At 35.8% G+C, this 14,914-nt stretch overlaps 4 protein-coding genes across 7 annotated transcripts; 3 read left to right on the forward strand and 1 right to left on the reverse strand.

Moving 5' to 3' along the window:
* Positions 1–3,235: 3,235 nt before the first annotated feature.
* LOC102681667 (RIB43A-like with coiled-coils protein 1) lies at positions 3,236–5,823 on the forward strand. The gene is made up of 7 exons (XM_031515306.1): positions 3,236–3,459; positions 3,644–3,784; positions 3,944–4,053; positions 4,132–4,372; positions 5,122–5,349; positions 5,501–5,607; positions 5,675–5,823. The coding sequence occupies exons 1-7, from the start codon at positions 3,337–3,339 to the stop codon at positions 5,814–5,816; spliced, it is 1,092 nt and encodes a 363-aa protein (XP_031371166.1). The 5' UTR covers positions 3,236–3,336; the 3' UTR covers positions 5,817–5,823.
* Positions 3,508–9,753, reverse strand: LOC102681412 (vacuolar-sorting protein SNF8). Of its 2 annotated transcripts, XR_004151907.1 has the most exons (4): positions 8,874–9,753; positions 4,532–5,334; positions 3,862–4,432; positions 3,508–3,760 (listed from the first exon to the last, which is right to left on the reverse strand). XR_004151907.1 is itself a non-coding variant. In XM_006609854.2 (1 exon), the coding sequence occupies exon 1, from the start codon at positions 9,562–9,564 to the stop codon at positions 8,809–8,811; it is 756 nt and encodes a 251-aa protein (XP_006609917.1). In that variant the 5' UTR covers positions 9,565–9,753; the 3' UTR covers positions 8,642–8,808. The 2 variants fall into 2 exon arrangements, 1 of the variants encoding a protein (XP_006609917.1); XM_006609854.2 differs by lacking the exons at positions 3,508–3,760; positions 3,862–4,432; positions 4,532–5,334 and having other exon boundaries at positions 8,642–9,753.
* LOC102681545 (putative leucine-rich repeat-containing protein DDB_G0290503) lies at positions 5,913–8,753 on the forward strand. Of its 2 annotated transcripts, none has more exons than XM_031515305.1 (7): positions 5,913–6,378; positions 6,447–6,528; positions 6,589–7,069; positions 7,136–8,123; positions 8,184–8,312; positions 8,381–8,542; positions 8,618–8,753. In XM_031515305.1, the coding sequence occupies exons 1-7, from the start codon at positions 6,335–6,337 to the stop codon at positions 8,643–8,645; spliced, it is 1,914 nt and encodes a 637-aa protein (XP_031371165.1). In that variant the 5' UTR covers positions 5,913–6,334; the 3' UTR covers positions 8,646–8,753. The 2 variants fall into 2 exon arrangements, with proteins under 2 accessions (XP_031371165.1, XP_006609918.1); XM_006609855.2 differs by having other exon boundaries at positions 5,913–6,366.
* LOC102681185 (RING-box protein 1A) lies at positions 9,702–11,292 on the forward strand. Of its 2 annotated transcripts, XM_031515307.1 has the most exons (5): positions 9,702–10,067; positions 10,237–10,264; positions 10,381–10,502; positions 10,628–10,713; positions 10,894–11,292. In XM_031515307.1, the coding sequence occupies exons 1-5, from the start codon at positions 9,975–9,977 to the stop codon at positions 10,904–10,906; spliced, it is 342 nt and encodes a 113-aa protein (XP_031371167.1). In that variant the 5' UTR covers positions 9,702–9,974; the 3' UTR covers positions 10,907–11,292. The 2 variants fall into 2 exon arrangements, with proteins under 2 accessions (XP_031371167.1, XP_031371168.1); XM_031515308.1 differs by lacking the exon at positions 10,628–10,713 and having other exon boundaries at positions 10,894–11,279.
* The last annotated feature ends 3,622 nt before the right edge of the window (positions 11,293–14,914 follow it).

Genomic DNA, 14,914 nt, shown 5'->3' on the forward strand with positions numbered 1-14,914 from the left:
CCTCCGCGAGGGAGTTGATCCTTCGCTGCGATCCGCTCCAGTTCTTCCCACACGAAATCTTCACCGTGCAGCTCATTCTCTCATAGTAATCGGGTACCTCTCAGTGTGCATAGTAAGAGAAACGATCAAGCGACACACGCGATAACGCACCTGATCGTTGCATGTACTCTCTCCGCGATGCTCACGGAGTCCAATGTACCGATACGTGGCGTGTATGTATGTATATATGTATATTTATATGTATATATATACGTATGCGTGTACGTTCCCTTGGTCAAAGCTTGTCACTTGTCGAACGAGAGGAACATCGTCTGGGACATGAACGAACAAATTTGCCTGCCCAGTCGCCCTTTCCTGCCGTTTCCTACACTCCCGGAGACACGTGTTTATCACTGGAACGTTAATTGGAACGGTACGAGGGGACGCGAGGATTATCGTTAGACGACAGACTGATTCCGCGAACGTAGAAAAAAATAAAGAAGGAACGCGTGTGTATCGCGTGTTAATTGTCCGTTCAAACGATAGTTCTCGGTAGAGGGAACAAGTTTCGCGGCGATCCCTTTTATTTCTTTCTTCTTTCCTTTTTGTTTCGTTCGACTCGTTTCACACCTTTCGTCCTTTGACGATGTTTCGATCGATTTCGACCGATCCGTTCCAGTCGAACGACGTGAAAAATGTGAACTCGGGCACTCAGCTTCTAGATATAACTCTTGTTAAGGCTACAGACGTCACGCGATCCCGTATTTTTACACGTTCGAATACGTTAATACGCGATCACCGTCAGTTAACTCGGGCTTCGATTACTTCCGTGATATTAGTTTGTCGAGCGATGTACGCCGCAAACACATACAACCTCGTTCGATGCTGAGGCGAGACTGAATGTCTAGCGGACGAGCTGCCCGGTTCGCCAATGGCGTCACATGGTCACGCAGGCGCCGTCGAGTCTCGCTTGCTTCGGGGCATCTTCTCTCTGGGTCGGTTGTGTGGGGTACCGCGAAAACCTGAACCGCGTTTTTCCGCGAATCTTCGCGTTGATTCCTCTTAAATACTGCGCTCAATTTTGCAATCGTTTTTTTCTCTTATTTCTTCTCTCTACAGAAACGAACGATACGACGATAGATTAAAACGAATCGCTGACTTCGTTAATTTTATTTTCTCCTTTTCTTTTCTGATGTAATGGACTGATGAATTTACGAATGTTGAGTAGGTGTTTTAATTTTTTATTTAAATCGTTTTTAATACTTATTGAAAGAGAGAAATTTTTTTTCTTTCAACGTAGATTTGATTTTTTATTTGAGAGATAATGACGCATATATGTACATACGTTTTCGTTTGATTCATGTATATTTCATAAGATACAAAAAAATGCAATGAATACATATGTGTATATTTTCTGTTTATATTTTTTTCAGGTTTTTCAAAATATTTTTTAACATTATCTGCTTCGTTTAATATCCGTCAAAATATACCGTTGAGTAGTAAAAAATAATTATTTTTTCCTGACGAATTAATAAGTTCTTGAAGAGGTTAAAGTTCTTCGATTGTTTTAATGAAAAATTCAATGCGAATTTTAAGAATTTATTTTAAGACGCAAAAGACCAGTTTCTTAATCTCTTAACTCTAAAAAAAAATTTATTTATGACGCACAGCACTCCAAATCAAATGATCATTAAATCCATATAAATTAATATCAATTTTATATATATATATATATAATATTATTCAAAAGAAAAAAAGGGAAGTACAAACTTTTTTTATTTTCAATTTGTAACGATTATTCAAACAAAACTCGTAGATATTTCATTAAGAGCTTCTGTATCATAAGATCGGATTGACGAGAAGTCAATTTAATCAAATATCTTCACCTCTTTCCATAGATACAAAATTGAATTTCACGATTGGTTCGTCCAGTTTTACCGTATATTTTTGGTATCGTGTTATCTTATAGACAGATAGTTTATTCGTGTAATCTCTTTTTTATGATCTATACTGGTAATCTACTACCATATGGCTCGATATTCCGGATATAGGTCACCCGAAGGCACGTGTTTCCCCATTAGACGAACAATTAGAATCATTATTCGTGAATGGAGCTCGTTTTAATACGTTCTGACAAGAATGAAAAACTGTCAGTAACGATGGCGATTTGCATTGTTTGAAAACTGTGTTGCTTGTCAATGACGCATAAAAGAATATCAATCGCTCGAGCGGAATACTTAACACCAGAATCATCACGAATAGAGAAATAATTAACAGGAAAATTAAGCCTATTAATAAATAATTCGGTTTTTCCAACGGCTACGCAGTTAAAGAATAACGAAAAAACTCTCTTCGAGTTTATCGCCTTTTATTTCTTTTTTCATTTTTTCCGGGAATATTAATAGCATAATTCTTCGGTGAAATAGAAAAACACAAATTACCCTCGATAATCGATAAAACGATTACTTCCTTAAAATCTATGCTCACCCATATACGTTCAGCGGTAGCGTAATATTCTTTTCATCGTATTCAGTTGAAAGCAGTAAAGAGGCTTTGCCTTTCACAACGATTTATTCGAGCTTCTTGGGATTTGCGTAAAACGGCTTGAGTCAAGAATATTTAATAAACGACGATTTCCACGTATGTTCGACACCGATTCTCAAGTGTAATGCATATATTCGATTCGTGTTCTCGTTACCGAGTTCTCATTGTTAAAGAAAACGAAGCGACTCGTCGTCACTGAGTCACCGTGTCATGCGAAACGAACGTCCTCACAAAGAAATAAAAGGAAGGCGACTAAATTCGTTCTTTTATTCCCGTCTGAACCGCGCAGCAATTGCTGCGGTTATCTAGTATGTTACGAGCTTTACATCGATCGATACACAAGAACCATGATAATATGTGCAAAGTCACGAATCATCCGTAATGACTTTCGTCGAATCAACAGATAGCGCGACACATGTTTACGCTTTCAATAGCTGTTCTTCACGTGACTCTTTCATGCAAATATCCTTAACAATTCGATCGAATGTATGTCAATTAAATATTTTCATCATCTTGAATTCGAACTCGATTAAATACATACCACGATTAATCTTATTGATCAATCGATTTAGATAAATGGATAAGGAATTACCAAAAAAAAAAAAAAAAAATTCTTCTTGATCGATAAACGGGAATTCTAAAGTTCTATTTCGATGGGAAAGATTGTGTTAAATTTTGCGACGAGGCAGTAACGCGTTTATCGTCCAAACGCTCCATGGTAACGAATTCCACGTGATTCTTGCGGCTTTCGTGGCTAAGCTCACACTCGGGCTCTGGTTACGTTCGTCCTCGCGTAGATCAAATTTTGGCACGATGCTGAAGTTTCAAACCGCGACCAAAGAGGAGCTGAAACTGGCCGCAGCCGTTCAACGAAGGCGGCAGATCGAGGCAGAGAGAAAGGAACGGATTTTCAATGCACGATTCAGAAAAATCGGGGTAAGTCTCATGGGGGCAAAGTGTTTTCAGTCCTTTAGTCACGGCAGATTTGTTGGCGTGTTATACGATCGATTCCTGTGTATTCGTGTGAAATGATAAAAAAAAGAATCCGCACGCGAAAGAACGATATGTATTGTGATTCATTATCGTGTGATAACGATTTTTATACATGTAATTTCCGCAGATAGACAAGGAATTTTTGGACAAACAGGTCGAGGAAAAGAAGCAGCAACGTGAACTGGAAGAAGCCCGAGAATCCGAACTCGACGAGATTTTGCTTCAAAGTTGTAAGATCGGTTTGCTATTGGAGAAACAACAAGAAGAGGTAAATTGTTAATTATTGGCGAAAAAGCAGCCACGATGATTAATCGTCTTTTGCATCATTAAATTAAAGATTCTTACGTTCATCCGTCTACTTGATTGTTCTTTTCTTCTTTCTTAGCGAAACTAGGATTACACGTTTTATCTGTGATTGATATTCCAGGAAAGGCGAAAGATCCACAAGGAGATCGAGCATTATAGACAGCAATATCAACAACGTCAGGAATGCGACCTGCCGAAAAAAGGCGAACGCGATCTATCCTTTAGCGAGCTGTAATTATTGCCACGATTGATTCCATTTCTCTCCGATAATTTCGTTAAAATATTTAATTTTTTCCAAAAACCGTGCAGATTAAAAAGTGAAGAGGATGATTTTAAGGAAAAGTCGAAGGCAAAGAAGGAAGAGATGAGGTGGTGGTTCGAGAAACAAATGCAGGAACATCAGTCCGCCGAGAGCGAACGGAAGGAACTCGAGAAAGCCCAAGAAGCAGCCATCCTTTCCAGAGACAAGCGTGCCATGAAGATAGCTCAGATGGAAGAAGATTGTCGTCGAAAGTTGAACGAAGCCACCGCACGATTTAATCAAGCCATGGTAAGGCTTTCTTCTATTTAGTCCTTTGATCAAACATCCGGGAACTGCGTGTTTCGGAAACTGCAAGAAAAAGATAAGAATCTTATTATCCGACAATTCTATTTTCCATACATGAAGGAAAATCGAATCTTTTCACACGAATAGAGATGAAGTACAAACCTTGTTTTGATACTCTCCTAGTTATTTGCGTGTTGGTATCGATGCTCGTGTACGACGAGAAAGTGAAAATTCAGATAATTAACGCTTGATGACTCTCCATCGCATTAATTGATTTAAAATCTCCCTCTCGTAAGCCTCTTCTCTTGTCACGAGAACGAGCCAATGACGTTGAACCGTGAAATGTCAAAGTTCAACGGTAACAAAATCTCGTTATTCTTGATACGAGTGTTCTGTTCTGGTCGCTGATGATATTCCCCTTGTGTCACCGTATCGTCGATGAGCGAATCATTGTTACTCGGTCGCTTAACACGCGTCCTGAACACGATCCACACACAGTTAACATAAACCTTCGCCGAAGGTGAGCACCGTTTACAGTGAGGCTGCTATACGGTCGATGAGCAAACTTGGTGACGTCATCGACTCACGAGTCTCGGTAATAATACGGCGAACGATCATCCAATCGCTTCCCCATCTCTTTCCACGCGTTCCCGTCCTTGACTTTTTTTTTTTTTTCTTTTCGAGCTGACACGCTCCGTTGGACGTACGTTTTGGTCGAATGACCGGCTTCGTTTTTCCCCTTCCAACGATAGGCAGAGGAACAGGAATACCGTCGCCGTTGCGAAGCCCTTCAAGAGGAGGAGGACAAGAAGGCGGATATCTACAATCACGTGACTGGAGACTTCCTTACGGAAGCCAAAGAGCAGGCGGAGAGCATTCATGGACCGCACAAACCGTTGGCCTCACGTTACAAGGGCATGACTGCGGACGAGCTTAAGGTTTTCAGGGAGGCTCAAGCACGCCAACTGAAAGAAATCAAGGTAAATGACGAATGATGGAACGGTTGTTTTACACGGTTTTAACGATGCACCGCAGATCGTTGAAACGGTGCCAATCGTTGTCATGGCCATGCGAGAGCACGGTCAGGGATACAAAAAATTTGGCTCGCTCAAGGAAAACTTCTTTTTCCAGGAAATGAAAATAGAGGAGAAACGAAGGGACGAAGAGTGGGATCGATTGATGGCTACGCAAACCGAGATCGCAGATTCGTATCAACGTGAAATTGATCGGAAGAAAGCGTAAAAACTTTTGTTTTTCATGCGTAGTGAAATGTGAGAATTAGATAAATCTTTATTAATATTTCAGGGAAATTAAAAAGAAAATAGCAAAGGAGAATTTGGAATTAGCGGAGCAACAAAAATCTCATCAGGAATATCTCAATTATGTGCTTTATAAAAATAAAGCAACCGCAGCCTTTTATGAACAATTTAATAAAGACGCTCGTTAAAAATAAAGCTTTTTTGCGATAATACGAATAAATTATTTTTTCAATATGAATATATTTTTCTATTTTTGTTATTTTTAATTTTTTCCCAGTAGTTATATATATATATTTTTATAAATATTGATTGTTTGAAGCATTTATTTGTTGGTAAATGATAAATTTGTTGTGAATCATCGTCAGTCGGTATTATATCATCTGTTTATATGATATTTTATACTTTACAACAGGAAATGTTTTACGGTTAAACGTTTCAATATATTCATTTTATTACAATGCTTTAAATACACAGTAAGATATTAAAATTTTATGTAGTATTATCGATCTTCCTGTTAAATACATGCATTTATGCACTATCGGTAAAAAGTAATGTTGATGTTTACGCGTCGTGTCTGAATAATGTTATTTGAAATATCTCACAAAATATTGCAAATATAAATTAAATAGATATTATATTTTCCACCATGTTTCTTAGCACGACATAATATTATAAAAGATACATCATTATAAAGATAAAATGCACGATGATGACAGAACATGATGCTCAGAAACAAAGGTTAGCTTTAAGGTTAGCTTTATATATCTATACTCTTTATTTACGTTAAATATATTTGATAAACTTTTTTTTATCAATAGCTCAGAGCAAAATATGTTAGAAGAACTGGAAGAACAACATGTGCTCGTGGAAAATCTTAAACAAGACTTGCATTTATGCAAGGTATAAAATTAATTACATATTGTAAACATTACGTATATTTATTATATATTTTTTTTTTAGATAGAACAACATAATATACGAGCCGAATTAGAAATTCTACGAAATGAAGGCCAAAAAGTTGATGATATAAAAGAATCCTTAAATCGTATTCATTTGGAAGAATGCGATAATCAAGATGCACATAAAAAAGAAATAGGGAATTTACAAGAGCGTATTGTATTATTAGAATCAGAAAAAGATTCAGCTATGCAACTCTGGCATATTTCCTTAAATACCATAAGTGCCTTAGAAGACCAATTAAAAGGATTTCATATAGATGGAAAAGGAACAAAGTTTTATCAAGAACAAGCTAATGCTATTAAAGAAAGTTATTCAGAAGCTATTAAAATGTTGGAGGAAAAACTAGCCTTGGCCAAGGATAATTTCATAAAATATCAAACACTGTATGAAACAAATAAAGAAAAAATTAATAATTTGACTAAAGAAAAAGATGAACTTTTGGAGAAATATAAAAATCTTCAAATGAATACTCAAGATAGAGGTCAGTAACATTTAATATATATAATACATTATAACAAATAGAGATATTATTTTTATTTTTTAAAAGATAGGAATAACCAACTGACAATAGAAACATTAAAACAAGATTTAGCTTATGCTAAAACAGAAACCAATAAAATAGTACAAACAAAATTGGAATTGGAAAAAAAATTAAATGAAGTTAAAATATATGCTGATAATGTGATGGAAAGAGACAAGGAAACAAAAAAAAAAATGGCAGAAGCTATTGAATTAATAGAATCTGCAGTTAGGGAAAAAGATATAATATTACATCGTGAAGCTCTTGTATTGGAAGAGAAAACCAGATTAGAGCATAGACTAAATGTAATAGCTAATGAATATGATGGAAAAATACAAGAGTTGAATAAAATTACTAGAGATGAAATTGAACAAAATACAAAAAAATATCTAACAGAGATTAATGAACTTAAATCAGAATTAAAGACAAAAATTATTGAAACAGAAAAAGCTCAAAGAGAATTAAAATTTATCGAAGAAGAATTGAATAAAATACGTAGAGATTCTAGCGTAAAAATATTGGAATACGAACAAAAAGCAAAACGTATGGAATTTCAATTACAAATATATGATGAAACAATAGCTAAAAACAAATATGATGTGGAAATTAAACAGTTAAAAGAAAAAATTATTATTCTTGAAGATAAATTAGGCAGTTCAAATGATAAATTACAAAAGCTAGAGCAACAACAAAGTATTAACACGCAAGACCAAATAAAAAAAACTGATAGCGAAAATAAGGATAAAATGAAACAATATTCTGATTTAGAAAATCAGTTAGCTAAAACATTAGATGATAAGGAAAATCTTGTAATACAATTAAAATCATTGAAACATGATTTTGAATATGAAATACAAAAAAGAGATAGTGAAAAATATTCTCTTGAAAATAAAATTCGGGAATTGGAAATTAATCTTCATAAAGCAACTTGTATAGGAGAAAATAATCCGAAAAATAATATTACTAATGAAATAAATCCATATAATATTAAAGCTAAACCTAGTTTTGATATAACGTAAGTAAATATAAATATATATCAAATTAAATGATATTACATGTAACATTTTTATTATAGAGTAGAAAACAAATGTCATTGTTGTCAATCTGTATTATCAGATCATATGAATAAACTGCAGGAAAAGTTTGACAGGAAAACAAAGGAATTAATCAATCATGTTCAAATTCATCAAAAACTAAGTAAAAAGTATGCAAATTTTTTACATGAATAAAAAATGATCATTGAAAATATCTTTTTATTAATTTATATTTTAGATGGAGAGACGAAGCAAAATCTTTGACAGTTAAATTTCAAGGAAAATCTAAGGAACAAAGGGGAAAGATGAATATTTTACAAAAAGAAAACAATGAATTACATAAAGAATTATTAAATTGCAAACAACAATTGGCACAACATGCAATTCAAGATATACAAAAGTGTGTGTGTATATTTACTGTATTGATGTAATAATAAGATATTTTAAATTATCTATAATCTACATCTTTTTTCAGAATTAATGAGCCAAATGAAATTAGGTGACAATATTTTTCTTTACTTACAAGAAATTTATAATGGATGTTTAACTGTGTATATGTTACAAGAATAATGTAAATTTATTCACATTAAAAATACATTTTATATTGCAAATATCTTATTCTTTTAAAACACTGTCTATCTATTCATTATAAAGTCAATATTTTGCTTACTCTTTGGATACAATGCAAGCTGTAAATAAACTAGGAAACCAATATAATATTTCATTTTCACCTTGTTCATCTAACCATGCCAATCCTTCTTTTACCATATGGTCCAAAGCTTTCTGTGTCCTATCTGATTCCCATTTTAATTCTTTACATAACATGGATCTTGAAACATATGCATTTCCAGATAAACTAGCTTGTTGTAATACAGCAGTATGGTCCATACTGAGTTCACCAGGTACAGATTGTACTAAGTGTTTACCTCTTCCAATTGGAACAATAGAAAATCCATTTCCAAAAATTTTTAATTTTTTAGCTGCAGCTAGTAAGTCTTCATTTGTAATTTCTTGATGTTCTTTTCTACGACCTCTAGCTTGAATTAATCTTGCTCTAAGTTCATCCAATGATATTAATCCACCATTTTTATAATTTGTAGCCATACAAACTTCAACAATTTGAACAGCAAGTTCATAATAAAAGTCTCCTATGCCAAGAACTGACCAAAATCCTTTACCTGAGGCTAAAGGATCTACACCTATTGATGCACACATTTCGGTAAATTGCCGCCGAAAACGTGCATTTTTTTTAATTTCATTTTTATACTTTGTTGCGAATTCCTCTAGATTCACACGAAAAGTTTCCATCTGTTTTGTCATTTGCTCAAATTGATTTTCTTGAATCTCAGTTCCCTTATCTTTATATTTTTCTTGCTCCAGCTTTTGTTTTTGGATAGCACCAACGCCTGCCTTTCGCCTCATCGTGCAATATATTTTATACAATAGTATGGATTATGAAAATACGATTAGAAATTACACTGATGCAAAATTAAAATGCTTTTATCCAGTTTTTATATGATTAAGGTACTAACTGTCATATTTTTTTCAGTATAACCGATACCGTATCAATTTTTTTTTCACAAAACATTAACCTAGTATTGATACAATAACACTACTATATATTTTTCTCATGATACATGTTCTGATTCTTGAACATTTTTTCAACACAAAATCGAGACATTAAAAAATATACGATATAACGATTTATAACGCGCACAAAATGTTTATTAATCAAAAAAATTTACGTTTTTCTTGTCGTTTAATCTTTCTTCTTACATAGTTCGAATGTCTTACACAAGGTGTCAGTTGGCTTCAGATATCAAAATTTAAATATGGCGTCGGCAATGGAAATTGACGATGAAGAAAGTGATTTACCAACTTCGAGTAGTAGTAAAGGAGAAAAAAAACGTTTTGAAGTAAAAAAGGTGAGATAAAGAATTAGAAGAAATATTTTATAAAACACGTATAAATTCTTTCAATTTTAAGAAGTTGATCTTCACATTCTAACCTCATTTTTGCATTGTCATTTTTATTATTATGTTCATATGATTTATACATAATATTTAGTTAAAAGTACTCAATTTTATATTGCAGTGGAATGCTGTGGCTCTATGGGCATGGGGTATGTAATCGTGAATTTAATTATATAAATAATATATCGTAAATTATAACATGATTGTTTTAACACATTTTTTATGACAAGATTTATCAATAATTATTTAATTTATTATTTTACAGATATTGTAGTAGATAATTGCGCAATCTGCCGTAATCATATAATGGATTTATGTATTGAATGCCAAGCAAATCAAGCATCAGCCACTAGTGAAGAATGTACCGTAGCTTGGGGTGTATGCAATGTATGATTTTTATCATCATAGCTTTTTATTAATACATATTTAAGTTAATACACATTTAGTGTCAATTGCTCAAGTAAGATATTTTAACTTTTTATTTTAATTTTTTGACATTTTTTTTCGCATAGCATGCATTCCATTTCCATTGCATCTCACGTTGGTTGAAGACTCGACAAGTTTGTCCACTCGATAATCGAGAGTGGGAGTTCCAAAAGTAAGTACAATTAACAGCATACAACAATACACTATTGGCTTCTTAAAGCTTTTGAAAATTATTTGTGTGTTTGTAGAAGAAGCACAAAAGATTTTCATATATGTAATATGTGTATTTTTTTTTTTTCTCATATATTTAAATTTAATTATAATTTAATTATTATTTTTACGTTTGTTTTAGATACGGTCATTAGCTGAGTGTGTTCAATTACCGCAGATATCCGAACCCTCCAGAATGCCAAAGCCGATGCAAGTTTAAGTATATGTGTGAATAAAAGACAAGTAAATAATTTGTTGTGACATTATCATTAAAAAAAATCGGTGGCATATCTATGAGCGTCTTTGCAGCACTTCAGATGAGGAAAATAAAGTAAAAATTCGCTTGAAACACAATGTGATTAAGACATTATTGCACCAGTACTATCAAGTTTATAATGGTATATATATTGAGTTGGATCAGCAGAAAAACTATTGAAAGTTTCTTATCTTGTCGGTTATGCATTATATAACAATGTAATTCTTAGTCTTAAGGACTTAAATAAAGAAATATCATGAATTAAATAATAATATTTTATATGAATCATTGAATATTTTTTTGTATCATATTATTAAAAATTATTGATAATTTTACAGAAAAATTTGGAAATCATTTGGAGTTAAAAAGATAGGAAAGGAGTATTTTACATCGATAAATTTTTCCTTGAATTTTTTTTTTTTTTTTTTTTACCGAATTTTCCAATGATCCGCTTACCTGATTTTAAGAAATACCGTCTAGCAAAAGTTTTGTCCTCCCTTTTCTCAAGAATAGCAAGCTCGTATAATCCACTCTTTCGATCAGCAATTTTTATACTTTAAATGGATATCGATTTCATCGAGACACATAATATAAGGTTGAGAAATTTTTTAATATTTTTGAATAAAATATATATATGTTGAATATAAAAAAATTTATATATAAAATTATATATATTGCATATTTATATACTATATAAACTTATTGGTTTCTTAAGATTTAGGTATCCGAGAAGGTCGATGAAGCTTTTTCTCTCGAGACATTAAGTAAAATCAATCTTGCTGAAGTATCAACGACAGGTATCGTAATAATAGCTTTTACGTTTCAACAAACTGCACGGTTGCTCTGCCCTTATGTTCTTATCATTAATCCGTGCTATTATAGTACCTGGATTCTTAACGAGACATAACAGCAGCCTATCGCCGTGACCCGTGACGTCATGTCGAGGCCAATCGATCGCTTTGAGATCATCTCGAATCCCTTTTCCAGTTCTAGTGTATTCAAGAGGTATGGGCAATACTTATCAAGCGGCATAACGTGGAACCCCCGACGAGCTGGCTTCTAATCCGGGCATACAGCGAAAATTACATCCTCGGAGACCAAGCGACATTCACCGGAACTGCGAGAGAGCATTAGTAAGCCTTTTCGATTCTAATTTTTCCTCGTTTCGTCTACTTTTTTACTATTTCTTTTTTTATTTTTTTTTTATTAAGATGTTCACTTTCGTCCATTGTGCAATTTTTGTCATAGCAGGAAACACGATATCATAGAAATGATAGGATTCGTTTATATTTTAATTCCTCGGAACACGAGTACGCATTTCAATCGCAAATCGAATCAAATCGCAATAAACGATCGAGCGATCGACGATATTATCTGTCAAATCATTATGGTTATTTTCAATCGCATATTCGACCAGAGGAATTAGAATTTTGCAATATACACACACACACATACACACACATATTGATAAATATTTATAATTTAAATATTCGAAAGAGAGAAGAAGAGAAGCGAAGAAACGAAGAAGAAGGAAAATCGGTGAAGGTTGTAAAGAGTGGGAAACGCGAATAACTCGAGAAGTGGATTTCAATGATTTGCAGAAAACAAGTTTCGCGGGAAACACAGGTAAGCATGGTTGGTTGAAATATTTATCTGGCCACGAGAGATGGAATATAAATACAATTTGCATTCTCGCCCTCGAGATAGAGGGCGATAGATGTTTCGGTTAGGGGAACGACCACAGCCGGGTTGAGGAGGCTCGAGAGGGCGTTGAGGAGGAGGCAAAAGGGGTAGCGGAGGATGGGAGTACGAGTCGCGAAGGTCTCATTTCCGGCGGAAACAGAGGTTCCCTCACCCCAGCTTCGAGTCACCCTCCCTTCTTCTCTCTTGTCTCGTCCAGATGGCGGCAGAGTCCAATCGAATTAAATACATTCCCGAGGATCGTCCAATCGACTACCACCGCCGATGGTATTTGCCGATGGTGGTAGTTGTTCCGCTAATACCACTGTCATTTCTTTCGCCAAAGTCTCGTCCTTCCAACTCTTATTTCGGCCACATCGACAGCCACCGAATAATTTACTTGTTTTTACCGGTTCTTTTTATCACCGCGCTTTACGTAGCGGCGGAGCAGCGAGTATATCGAAAATTCATTAAAGCCCCGTGTAATTGGGTCGAGAAAGAGAACCGCCGCTGACCCTTCGCACGGGCTTCTTTACGCTCCGCGCTCACCGAGATAATTTTATTTCGAACGCTCGATGATTTCACGTATCGATACGTTTTCACCCTCGCAGCGATGATGACCATGCCCGACATCACGACAAGAAATTGGCTATTGCACTTTTTGGCGAACCATTATTTTCCCCACGGTATTTGCGAGGAAGAAGAGGAAAGGGGGGTGCAGTTTCCCCTATATATATATATAAAAGCGGTATTTCAAATCGCCGTAGGATCGAAGCGTTTCCGCAAGAGTTGCACGTTGTATTATTTAAAAAAGTTTCCCTGCTGCGAAGACCATCCATTATCTGCGGCTCCGATAAATCCGCCAAGGCGTTCTCTCTCTCCTTGTGTTTGGCGGATATATCAAGGTTTCCTCGTCCTGTCGCTGTCGCATCGCCTTTTCCTCTTTTTCCGTTCTCCCCGTTTCCTTCCTGCCAACGTGGAATCGACAGGATAGGATCGGTAAACCCGATAAATTGCGAGATTTTTCCATGACCGATCGAAGGGGCGTTCCACCGTTCTCCGAATTATCGCGAAAATGGTTGAATTCGCGCGAAATGTTGTTTTCGCATACGTTGCGGAATGTTAAATGCAAATTCGCGCACGGTCCTTGATTATTTCGCTTTCAAGGTGTACCCGCTATAAATAATCTCGTCGTTAATAATAATCGATATTCTCGTTGCGTGGCCGATTCAACCCGATAATAACTATTATCGTTAATAGATGACTCGTTATACGACAATTACGATCCCCGCTTATGGGGCGACTTTAAATTCCACGGTAAATTAAATTAGGTAAATGGATTGCGACTGATGGCGCTAGATTGACATACGAATTTCATTCATAGTCGCACGCGCCATTCGTTTCGAATAAATTCCAGTTCCTGGCAATTTTGTTGGGGCACGTTGTACACGGTCATCGATATCCGGCCCCGTAGGAGGGCGAATCTAAGATTTCTCTTTCTCGCCATTGCAGTTGCGCGTTGCAGATTGCATTCGATGCCGGTGGTGGTAGGCAGGCCGGTCGGCGTAGACACGTAGGTAAATCCCCGGTTTAAATCCGGAAAAAAAACAAAACCTACCGGCGAACCTACGTTAGAGGATTGCGACGGTTGCCAACCCAATACCCTCCGTTCTTTCTCCTTTCGCGAGAAGATTCATGCGCGTTTTTCTTTCTTTCTTTTTTTTTTCTTTTTCGGCAAAATTCCTCGGAACGATTATCGATTCGCGACACTTTACACACGTTCGTTCGAGAAAAACGCGAGGGAACGAAATCGTGGAGGAGATGTTGGGACGTTCCAATTTCCTCCTCGAACTGAAAGTTATTTACACAAGGGCGGGCGGGCAATGAGGAAATCTCGGCGCGGAAGATGGACGGACAGTAAGTGGAGCATTAAGTTGGAAATTTCGGAACACGGTGTACACGGCGTACAACGCGTACGTGGTATTCTTGGTCGAGACGAGTCCGAGAGCACTCGATAGGCTAAGTAAATCAGAGGCCTTTGGTCAAGAGTGCGGCCTCCGCTCCGTTTAGGAGTTGGAAGGGAGGGGAGCGGGAGGGGTTGGAGGAGCGACGAAGGAAGGAAGAGGGACGCAATAGCGGTGGCAGGAGCAACAAAGGGTTGGCTAAGAGCTCTTCACCGACCACTCGCTCGCTTTCTCCAACCACCCAAGCATCACCTACTTCTCGC

The sequence above is a fragment of the Apis dorsata genome, unplaced genomic scaffold (genome assembly GCF_000469605.1).
Source record: "Apis dorsata unplaced genomic scaffold, Apis dorsata 1.3 scaffold_61, whole genome shotgun sequence".
NCBI classification, from domain to species: Eukaryota; Metazoa; Arthropoda; class Insecta; order Hymenoptera; family Apidae; genus Apis; species Apis dorsata.